Source organism: Delphinapterus leucas, chromosome 1 (genome assembly GCF_059928025.1).
Source record: "Delphinapterus leucas isolate spDelLeu-1000000601 "Yukka" chromosome 1, BTC_Dleu_Yukka2, whole genome shotgun sequence".
In the NCBI taxonomy this organism is placed as follows: Eukaryota; Metazoa; Chordata; class Mammalia; order Artiodactyla; family Monodontidae; genus Delphinapterus; species Delphinapterus leucas.
The window spans coordinates 33,378,365-33,390,698 of NC_143129.1; the positions used below are offsets into that span (position 1 = coordinate 33,378,365).

At 38.2% G+C, this 12,334-nt stretch overlaps 1 protein-coding gene across 5 annotated transcripts in view; it reads left to right on the top strand.

Annotated features, from left to right (window-relative positions):
• Positions 1-12,334, top strand: part of LOC149750448 (uncharacterized) — an 88,076-nt gene that overhangs the window by 31,051 nt on the left and 44,691 nt on the right. For all 5 annotated transcript variants that reach the window (XR_016394765.1, XM_089919687.1, XM_089919625.1 and 2 more), the window contains exons 3-4: positions 10,503-10,593; positions 10,817-10,868. Coding sequence is in view for 4 of the 5 variants with exons in the window: in XM_089919687.1 (XP_089775813.1) it covers positions 10,503-10,593; positions 10,817-10,868 (143 nt within the window). In the remaining variant the exon portion in view is untranslated. The remainder of the gene's footprint in view (positions 1-10,502; positions 10,594-10,816; positions 10,869-12,334) is intronic.

The window sequence follows — 12,334 nt, forward strand, 5'->3', positions numbered from 1 at the left end:
TAATTAACATATTCATCACCTCACACAGTTACAATTTTACTTTTTTTTTTTTTTTGGTTGAGTCATTTGAAAGGAAGATGCAGATGTTGCTCCATCCCTTAGTTCTGTTAGCCCAAATCTCCAAGAATGAGGTATTTATAACTATCATTAATACAACTAAGAAAATTAATACATTCAACAATCATATCTAATATGGCAGTCCAATAAAGCTTTTATATGTTTTTAAAATCTAGGATCTATACAGTATATTTGCTTATGTCTCTAGTCCATTTTATTCTGGAATAATAAAAATGTGACATTATGTTGCTTTCTATGACATTGATTCTAATTTTCTTTGAGGATTCTATGCATCATGTTGCCTTGTAGAATATTCCACATTCTGGATTTGTCTAATTTTTCTTTATTATTACATCCAGGTTGAACCTTTTTTGGTGAAAATACTGTGTAGATGATGTATAGTTGATCAAGAAGGTGACTTCTGGATCGCTTCACTATAGATATGTTTTTTTCCCCATTTACAAACCTGTGGGGTCATAATTCCCAACAACTTTTCACTTTGGTTTTAAACTTCCATTGGTGCCACTGCCTGAATCAATTTTTACATTGTGAATTCCAAAGGAAAATTCCTTTGTAATGGCCATATAATATATCCATATTCGCAGTTCCCTGCAAAAAATAAAATTCCTTAGCACCACTGAAAGAATCCACTGTTGTTTTTTCTTGTTAATAATAAATACGTTATTTGGACTGTGGATTTGAATATATTTATTGTCTGAGTTCCATGTACGTTTATTTTTCTTAATGAAGAATTTTGAAAAACTTCGATTTAATTTAAAACAATAAATTAATAACAGATCTGTTGGATAGTTTTTAGAATTTCTAACAGTGAGGCTCATCGAACAGTTGTGCGATACTTTTTGAAAACCAGCTACAGTGTAAGGAGTCACACCAGATAGTATAATGTACTTAACATTAAAAACTGTAGGCCTCAAACACTTATCCAGATAAGTTGAGAAGGTAAGACACATCTGCATATAAAAATAGAATAATATTCACAGCAGGAAAGCATATATGCTGAATCACTGGTATAGTCAGTAAATGATTTTTGTGTTCAGGAAACAGTCACTTTGAACTTTGACATGTGCAAAAGCAGTGTAGGTATATGAAATGTCTTAGGATGTCACTGACATTCTGAACCTGGGCTTTTTTTTTTTTTTGTGGTACGCGGGCCTCTCACTGCTGTGGCCTCTCCCGTTGCGGAGCACAGGCTCCGGACGCGCAGGCTCAGCGGCCATGGCTCACGGGCCCAGCCACTCCGCGGCATGTGGGATCTTCCTGGACCGGGGCACGAACCCGTGTCCCCTGCATCGGCAGGCGGACTCTCAACCACTGCGCCACCAGGGAAGCCCTGAACCTGGGCTTTTGAAACATATATTCCAATAAATAATCTAGTGCCTACCATGTTGTAGCAAGAAGAAGCAAAAAGAATAAAACATGTCTCTTGCCCTGAAACACTATCATTGAGGATGATACTGTACTATCACAGGGATGTATACTATATAAAATCATTAAAAATTCTATAATAGAGGTATCTACTTAGTGCCAAGGCTGTATAGGAGAGAGAACTAGGAATTCACATTGCCTGGGAAGTGGGTGTGTGACAGGAAAGGCTTCACAGAGTAAGTGGCATTTGAGTCTGAGGGGAAGTTTTTAGATTGAGAATGGAAGAGTATTCTAGGCAATAGAAGATGGGCCCAAATGCCCAGAGGTGTGATAGTGTGTGGCTTGGTTTTAGAGCCTGGTGATGCCATTTCAGGAAATTCAGAAGTGGTCCTGGTTTGGGGGAGGGGATGATAGAAATGGTTGTTCAGCCTTTCGTGTGTGTAATTTTTTCTCATACAGGAGAACAACACAGTTGAATTTTAATGGTATGTATAATTTTTCAAAAAAAGTATACAGCAAGCAGTGGACTGAAGAATGAACCTGGGAAACACTTAACTCTACTAACAATTGAGGAATGGGAGGAAAAGGTGACCTCCTTAGGGAAGTACAAAAGGCGTTATTTATTAGGAAGGAAGAAAGCTAAAACAGTAATGTCATTAGAACCAGTTGACAAGAAATTTTACAAGAGGATGGTTAATATCACAACAGAGTGTACAAAGGAAATGAAAACATTTAAAGAGACCATTGGATCTGACAAATAATTTTGTGAATTCAGTTTCAGTGATTTGGGGGAGGGAGTTGGAAGCCACTTTTCTGGGGAAAAAGAGAATGATTGATGCTTAAATACTGGATTTAAACCATTTGTTCGAAAACTTTGGCAGTGAAAAGTAGGGTAGCAATAGAATGAGTACAGTTTGGTCAAGTGAAATTTCTTTTAAAAGTTAGAGAAAGCCTTGTACATGTATGATGGCAGAGTGGAACATGCCAGTGGGAAAGGACATACTACAAGTTGGCAGAGCATAATTGATGGAGCAAAGGGTTGGGAAGAGATGAGAACATAAGAGAAAGGATTAGCCTTGGAAAGGAGGAGAGGCAAGCTTCTAGTTGGTCCAAAGGGAAGGAAGTGATCATGAAGGAAGAACAGAAAAGGAAGGATTATTAAGGAAGAGAAGTGTAAAAAAGGAACTTACATGTGGTGCTATTACATTCTCTGTGAGTTTGGATAGAGCAAAATCATTTTGGTTTTTGAATTTTCTATTTGATTTATGTATTCCAGGAGCATTAATAGAGGAATTATCCACCCAGCGTAATCTAAAGTTGGAGAGCGGCATGGCAGAAGGCTAAAAGGCAAAGGGGTAGACACATGGTATTTTCTACCATTAGAAACATTTTAATACAAAGAAAATATTGAACATCAAAATACTCTAATATTTAAAAATGCAATTGTTGTTGATACGTAAAGATTTAAAACCCTGTTTAGGAACACAATATTACTGGGTTTAATTTAAAAAATTTTGTTAGTATATAAGTTTAAAAGTATATATAGATAAAATTACTAATCCAATGTTTAAAATTTTGTGGCGTTTTTTTAAACTAAGGACTTTATGAGAATAATTAGGACTTTTAAAATTCTAAGCAACAACAACTCAACACAAGCTTAAGCAATGAAGGAAAAATTAAAAGAGGGGATGGATTTATTAGATTATGTAAATGGGGAATCCAAGATGGACTCATTTCAGGTATTCCCGAATCCAGGAATCCTGGTGATGATGTCAGGTGTTCTTTCTTCTGCTCCATTCTGCTGTTTTCCATCTGTGATGTTCTCATTTTCAAGCAAGGTTCTGCTCTGTAGTAGGCATGTGGTTACTAGAAGCCCCAGGGCAATATCATCATGGCTCACTATCCGAAAGGAAGATAGGCTTTTTCCCACCAGCCATATAGCAGATACCAGAGTAGATTGTGTCATTTTTTCACCCCTAATTATCACTGTAGCCAGGGGTATACTCTGCTAGTATAGAGCCTGGGTTATGTGATCATTTCTTGAAGGAGGTCACAATAACTGTGAGCTGAAGGGGTGGTGGCTCAAAACTTTGGCACGTTTCCTCCTAGTTGTATGTATGTATGTATGTGTGTGTGTGTGTATGTAATTTGTTTTGTAACAAACCAAGTAGTGTAATGAATGCCTTGTGTCAAATTCCTTAGGAAAGAATCAGCCTTTGATTGCTTATATAAATGAGTCTTAACAGCTTTTTAAGTTTATGATTTCATAAAGATACTGTAGAAGCCTTTTCTTTTTTTACAAGTAAAAGTGTTTTCTATGCTATATATCAGAGTATTTCCAGGCCTTCACAAAAATGGAGCAGTCGTTCATGGGTTGACTTCAATAGTAGCAAAACAAACATTGTGTGATGCTGAAAAGACCTGGATGTGTATCTAGCAGGAGTCCTGAGTTTTAACCTTAACCCTTTCAGTAACTAACTGTATGTAAACAACACATAAAACTACTTACACCACTGGGGCTGTAAGAATAGATAGGTGGATTAGAGATCTTGTGAAGCTCTAAATTTCTGCTATTTTTAATAGAGTAATTTGGGTTACAGAAAAATGTTACATAGGAGGAATCTTAATATACTGTAAAGAAAATTAATGATCCTAGTTTTCATGTTAGACAGACTTGGATATGAATTCCAGCTCCTCTACTCACCAGCTGTGTAAACTTGGACAGATTGCTAAACCTTGTCTCCTCATGTAAAGAATGGAAATAGTAATAATAATAATAATACCACCTGATTTGAAGTGTAAGGATAGAAATGCATTTGATTTCTGCTCAGTAAACTTTTACTTTTATTAGTTTCTGTAAAGTCCCCTACAAGCTCCAAAATTTGATATTTGGAATTATTTTTGCTACATGAATGTTCATTTCTTCCATCATAACTTTTCTGATAAATTCTATCTAGGAAAATTACTGTTAAGTTACAAATGTATAGTTATAAATGTATATTTATAACAGCTGCATTATGCCTGTGACATGCTTCCCTTTGAGACCATGTAGTAGAGAATTCATATGGACCATTTCATAACAGGATTTGAGCACTTAATGGTTAGCTGTCTTACCAAGAGTTAGGCTTAGTAGGAGATTGTATTGGAATATACCTGATAAAAGGCAAATTATGCTAGCAAAAATGAGGCATACAAACTTAAGAAAATTCTGACTAGGCCATTGGAAATAAGCTGTGGACTTGGGATCTACTAAGATTCCCAAAATCAAGCTAGATAGATATCACTTAAGATTATTGTAAAGATTAAAGGGCTTAAGCCCTTTAAGCATAGTATTTTTCTTATACATTAGCTACTACTACTGTTATTTTTATCTTCTAAGTATTTTTATCTTCTGAGTATGTTTCCTCATGATCAGCAAACCACATTTAGTCGAGAACAAATGCCATGGAAAATCCAATGCAATTTTTTTTTTTAACAATTTGGCAGTTTCTTTCTTTCCCTTTTTTTAAATTAATTTATTTTTGGCTGCATTGGATCTTCCTTGCTGCGTGCGGGCTTTCTCTAGTTGCGGCGAGCGGGGCCTAGTCTTCGTTGCAGTGCGTGGGCTTCTCATTGCGATGGCTTCTCGTTGCAGAGCACGGGCTCTGGGCGCATGGGCTTCAGTAGTTGTGGCATGCAGGCTCCAGTAGTTGTGGCACGTGGGCTCAGTAGTTGTGGCTCACGGGCTCTAGAGCACAGGCCCAGTAGTTGTGGCTCATGGGCTTAGCTGCTCCATGGCATGTGGGATCTTCCTGGACCAGGGCTTGAATCCGTGTCCTCTCTGCATTGGCAGGCGGATCCTTAACCACTGCGCAGGGAAGTCCTCCAATGCAGTTTTTATCTAAGGAGTCTACTGGAACCTTCAATCGAAAAACAAAACCCCCACAAAACTGAAGAAGCTCATCCAAAATCCCAAACTAGGGTTTTATTTTTTTTCTTATTTTGCTTTAGTTCCTGAAATAATTTTTCATGAGAAATTTTTTAGTATTCATTCAACAAATATTTATTCATTATGGACTAGGTACTGAGGAAAAGAGCAGTGAACATAGATAGATAACATACTTTATATTAAGAAAAAAAGCCAGTGGCTCATTTAAATTTTATTTTATAATAGCTGTGTAGTTGCAAAATAAAATTGAAGCTATAAGATTAATTAAGGCTTTAGTATACCAATGACTTTTCGGTAGGCTAGATGGAAAGAAACTTGTTTAACTTTGTTTAATTTGGTGTTTCTGAAACTTTTTGACCTATTTTCCCTTTTTTTCTCCCCCACTGAACCCACTTTCAGAGATAATGGTATATAAGTAGGTTTTTTTAACTGGAAGTGAACAATATTAGGTTAACTATGTGATATTTGTAGGGCAGAAACGGTTGCATATCAACATTTGTAGTTCATCTTATACTAATTGGATTACTCTGTCCTGATTTGCCTGGGACAGTTCTGGTTTATGTCCTGTTGCTCCAGTGGGATTATTTATAGTCTTCTCTTTAAATCTCAGAAGTGCCCTGGTTTGGATGATACATTTTTTGGTCCCCCTCTAGCTAACACTTTTGAACCACTTATTATGTGCCAGGCAGCATTCAACCCTGTGAGGTTGGTACTATTTTATCTTTCTTTTTTAAAAATGAGTAAGCTGAGGTACAGAGAGGTTAAGTCTTAAGATTACACACCTAGTAAGTCATGGGGTCAGGATTCAGATGCAGGCACACTGGTCCTAAAGGGTGTACTCCTAGCCATTATGTCTTGTGACACAAGAACGCTTTGCGAATATGCTTAAGGGAAGAGGGGGAGGACAGAACTCTGGAGAAAAAGCAAGTAAAGGGAATAGAAACTTGGAGATATGGCAGAGAGTAGGAATTAAAATTTGTTGAAATTGATTTATTTCCTCTAATTATCCTCATCCTCTTTTTAACTAGAAAGAGGTATTTTCCTTTTCACTGTTTAATAAGTGCCCCGAAGTATTAGACAGTTTTCTCTTGAAATATAGTGAAAGAGCATTTATTTAAAGCAGTTTGTTTACATGTACTTTGTTTTTAAATTTAGGGATATCTTCTTTTTCCTTAAGTAACAGAAATCACACTTTTGAAAAGGCTTTTAAAAAGCTATCAACTTATTTATGACAGTTTCTTCATAGATCTAAAAGTTAATTTTAGGTAGGGAATTTATGGAGCTTGCTTTTTTTTAACCTACCTTATTGCCATATTTTAATGTTGTCCTATTTCTACCTCATATCATATTGACTCCAGCCTAGCTCTGTCCCCCTTTATCCCATCTGGAAGTTAAGGAATGCTAAAGTATATTTTTGCTTCACTGACTAATAATTTCTAGAACTATGAATTTATTATTGTCTGCAACTGTAGTTAACAGTTTGATTTTTACAACCACACCTTTAAGGTAAATGTACAGTTCTTAGAATTTTAAATGTAAATATTTAATGAAATTGAATAAAACAAAACTATTAAATAAGGTAGTATGTAGGCGTTCAGTTAGATTTACCAAACATTGAGGCTCCATTATGGTTAATTTTTCTGCTTTGTACTTAGGGATAAAAAGGTTAAGTATAACTGTTTTCCTGTATCATCTTTCCCCTCATTCTCCCTTGTTCTCCCTTCCCACCCCTCCCCTTTGTCCTTTCTTCCTGCCCTCCCACAAACCTTACTGAGAGTCTGCTATGTGCCATTTGAGCTCAGGGATATAAAGATGAATAAGTATTGCCTGCACTCATGCCTTAGGGAGACAGACCAGCCCCTGAGTCAACCAGCTCAGAAAAGTGTAGCAAGTGTTAAAGCCAGGCTCGCACCCAGAACTGTCTGGGTTTTTTTAAGGATGAAAAGAATTTAAGTCATCTGATAGGAGGAGCAGAACTTAAACAGATAGGGAAATATGATGAGTATCAGAAAGAGGGGAGCTCATTGGTCACTGCTGAGAGGGCAATTGCTGTGTTAAGGGGTTGACAGCCTTATTAGTTGCCTTGGAGTTGAAGGTTGAGGAATCAATGGGAAATGAGAAAGTAGTCTTCTAGGAAGCTTGATGTGGTGAAGGGGATTAGAGAAGATGGTAGCTTGAGTTTGTTGTATGATCAAGTGACTATTTTTTATAGTGAGGAGATGAGATGAATATATTTGCTGTCTAGGAGTGAGCTAAGAACTGGCAAGGTGAGATTAAAGGACAAGAGAGAGAAGATGGTAGAACAAATTCCTGTAGGAAGTTAGATAATATCAAGTACACAAATAGAAAAGAGGGTTGGTTTTTTGTTTGTTTTGCTACCCTGATGTTTGAATTACATAATAAAATAGATCAGTAAACATCTTTATGATCTGGAAGCTCTTCTAATAGGCATATGTGCTAAAATCATTTAAAAAGAATTAAAGGAATTATACTGACTATGTTGTCTGATATTCCTATATGAAAATAATTAGAAACTCCTTTTATCCGTAACTTCCCTGTTGTTTAGTCCTCCAAACAAAAGCAAATGGGTCTTCATTGGTAAGAAAAAAGAGTATCTGTTTTAAGGGTCAGATGTGTCAAATTGTTCTAACTGGAGGGAGGGGTGCTACTGTGTCATAACTAGCAAGTTTTCTGTGTTTATAAATCAGTGTCTGAGAACCCAGGATTCTCATTCAAGGGGTCTGGGTTAGGACCCAGAAACCAATTAATTTATGCATGAAATGTTTTTTTAATATTTAAATATTTATTTATTATTTTGGCTGCGCTGGAATCTTAGGTGCAGCATGTGGACTTTTTAGTTGCGGCATGCATGTGGGATCTAGTTCCCTGACCAGGGATTGAACCTGGGCCCCCTGCATTGGGAGTGCAGAGTGTTACCCACTGGACCACCAGGGAAGTCCCCTACCAAATGTTTATTGATTGCTTTCCTACCATTGTCTTATTACCATAATGTGTAGGTGATGTCAGAAGGTGGCCCAGGTGCCTACTCTCTAATTGAAGGACAGAGATAATAAATAAGTAGTTAAAAAAACAGGATAATTTCATACAGCCATAAGTGCTACAAAGAAAGTAAACCATGGTATGTACTATGAAAACTAGAGTTACCCTGGTGGGGGAGAGAGAGATAACTTTGCAGACGGTGATCTTGGAAGGAGACTTTCAGGAAGTAAGTTTTTTTTAAACCTTGCTTTTTAAAAATTATATTTTAAAATTGAGGTAAAATCTACATAACATAGAATTGACCATTTTAACCATTTTTAAGCATATACAGTGGCATTAAGTATATTCACATTGCTGTACAGCTGTCACCACCATCCATCTCCAGAACTATTTTTATCTTGCAAAACTGAAACTTTGTACACTTGGCTCCTTCCATGTCCAAAGGTTCTGCATCTGTGGATTCAGCCAATCACAGATTGAAAATATGTTGGAAAAAAAAAAATTCCAGAAAGTTTCTAAAAGCAAAGCTTGAATTTGTCTTGTGCTGGCAGCTATTTACATAGCATATGTATCATTTCAGATATTATAAGTAATCTACAGATGATTTAAAGTATATGGGAGTGTATGCATAGGTTGTATGCAAATACTATGTCATTTTATATAAGGGACTTGAGCATCCACAGATTTTGGTATCTGTGAGGGTCCTGGAACCCTGTGGATACCGAGGGATGACTATACTCTTTAAACCAGGGGTCCCCAACCCCCGGGCCACAGACCGGTATTGGTTGTGGCCTGGTAGGAACAGGGCCACACAGCAGGAGGTGAGCAGTGGGCTAGCGAGCAAAGCTTCATCTGTATCTACAGCCTCTTCCCATCGCTCGCATTACCGCCTGAGCGCCGCCTCCTGTCAGTTCAGCAGCGGCATTGGATTCTCATAGGAGCACGAACCCTACTGTGAACTGCGCATGTGAGGGATCTAGGTTGCGCGCTTCTTATGAGAATCTAATGCCTGATGATCTGAGGTGGAGCTGAGGCGGTGATGCCAGCACTGGGGAGCGGCTGCAAATACAGATTATCATTAGCAGAGAGGTTTGACTGCACAGAGACCATAATAAATCAGTTGCTTGCAGACTCATGTCAAAACCCTATCTGTGGGACTTCCCTGGTGGTGCAGTGGTTAAGAATCTGCCTGCCAGTGCAGGGGACATGGGTTTGAACCCTGGTCCGGGAAGATCCCACATGCCACAGAGCAACTAAGCCCGTGAGCCACAACTACTGAGCCTGCACTCTAGAGCCCATGAGCCACAACTACTGAAGCCCGTGTGCCTAGAGCCCGTGCTCCGCAACAAGAGAAGCCACTACAATGAGAAGCCCGCGCACCGCCACGAAGAGTAGCCCCTGCTCGCTGCAACTAGAGGATTCCTGTGCACAGCAATGAAGACCCAACACAGCCAAAGATAAATAAATAAATTAATTAAAAAAACAAAAACAAAACAAAATACGTATCAGTGAGTGGCAAATGAAAACAAGCTCAGGGCTCCCACTGATTCTGCATTATGGTGAGTTGTATAATTATTTCATTATATATTACAATGCATTAATAATAGAAATAGAGTGCACGATAAATGTAATGCGCTTGACTCCCCCCCCCCCCCCCCGCCTCCACCCCCACCCCACCACCCCGGTCCGTGGAAAAGTTGTCTTCCACGAAACCAGTCCCTGGTGCTGAAAAGGTTGGGGACTGCTGCTTTAGACGGTAACTCTCCATTTCCTGCTGAATGAGATACAGCAGGAGTCAGAAATAGCTGATTTTTTGAAATCAGAAAGCAGATGGACAGGCAGTAACTGATTAGCAGAAAGGAAAAGTTACAATGCCTGTAAGTGCACAATACCTGTAAGAGGTGTAATACAGTTGACCCTTGAACAACACAGGGGACCCCCATGCAGTTGCAACTCCACGTATAACATCACAGTCAGCCCTCCATATCTGGAGTTCTGTATCCACAGATTCAACCAGCTACAGATCATGTTGCACTATAGTACTTATGTAGTGAAAAAAATCTGTGTATAAGTGGATTCGTGCAGTTAAGCTCATGTATTCAAGGGTTATCTGTATTGTGTCTTTCTGAAGCTCCCAAGAGGCTCAGCATTGGGAGGCACCAGATACTAAGGAAAGTTGAGGTCAGAAGTGGAGCTGAAAACGGAGATTGGTCAGAAAATAGGTACGTTTATAGGTTCTTTCTGTGTATCCTTATAGGTAGGTGACTGCCTCCACCACCAATCCTGGCCTCAGTAGACCAAGGTTTATTCTTTATAAAATTGAAGAGGTGCCTGCATTTTGAAACCAGGGGCAGTGGATGGCTGATTATTTAAAACAGGAAGATTAAGGGAAATGTACATCCAAACTCTGGAACTTCTAGCTTGCTTCCTCTTTTCTCCTTCCAGAACTTCACAGTTTATCCAGCTCATCTCCTGCAGAAAACTGAACTATCTTAAGGTACTGGTAGGCTCGCCACAAGAGCCCCCAGAGTGAATTACACCTGTTGACAAGCCTATTCCCCCACACAGATCTTTCAGTCAATTCTTTTCAGAACGTCATTCTTAACTATGAACTAAGAATCCAGGACCATCAGACATTTGGGGAAAGCCTCCATAAAAAAAGAGAGGTCAAAATAAGCAAACAGAAATAAAGGGGTGGAGGAGGGGAGTGATACTTGGAGTATTGGAAGAAAACAGACACCATAGGGATCAAAAAAAAACCTAAAAAAAAATCCTCTACTATTATTATCAGAGAAGACACCTGTTTCTCTCCCTACTAAAATGATAGAGAAAACTAAAGCATAAATCCATGAGGGTAAAGAGAACTGGATGAGAGATGACAGCAGAAAGAAGATATCAACTATCAGAAGCTGAGTACCTGATGTAGATTTTGCAGAGCTGGGAAAGCAGAAACTTAGTTCTGTGATATGGGTAGTTGTGCAATCAGAAGTCAGTCTTTTTTCAATTATGTTGTGCTTTGCTTTATTTGCACTACCAGTTCTTATTTTTTGAGTAGTATACTCTCTCCTGATTGGAGCTGTTAATGGGTTATCCACCAGTGGAGAAATCAGAATTATTAAAATGTAGTTTTTGTTTTCATGTGGTTCTCTTAAGTGGTCATGCGTTGTACCCTTCTCCCTATTCGTGAACCAACATTTCATAGGAATGGATAGCTGATGCTTTTCTGGGTGGCAGTGACAGTGATATTGAAAAGGATGCTGAAAAGAAAATACAAACAATATTCAATCTAAGAATGTGCTCTAAATTTTGCTCGTAAAGTAGTTGTTTAAAACTTGGTTCTTCCTTGTAAAATAATGTAGTAAATGGTTATGAGATTCCCAGACCAAACTTAAAAAACTTTTCTTCAGTAGTTAAATGGACATTGGTGAGTGCTCCAGGAGACTGAACTGTTTTGTATAATATTTTCCTGTGAAAAATTACTTTTTTGTGGTAAAGTGGCTACGTGGATTTAGAGTCATACAGATTTGAATTCAAATCCTGCCTCTGCCATTTTTATGCTGTGTAACCTTGAGTAAGTTATTTAGTGTTTCTGAATCTAAATAAAATCTAAATCAGTAAAATGAGATTAATAATATCCTACCCAGAGGGTAGTTGTAATGACTTAAGTGAAATTAAAATAGATAAAATCACTCAACCTAGCTCCTGGACCCTATAGGGTCAGTAAATGTTCGTAGTTTCCTTCACTTTTACCCTTGAGGTATGTAGTAAGAGGGAACATTAAGAGGGACTTAAGGGAACTGCGTGTCAATTGAAGGTATGTAACATTTTTGAAATGGAATTCCTGTGTTTTTAAACTTTTCCTTATTTATTTGCAACACGTGTGTTCCTTGTCATTTGATATACTTGCTGTTGTAATGCCGTAGAAAGAGCATAGGACTGGGACTCAGGAGATCCAGGGTCTAG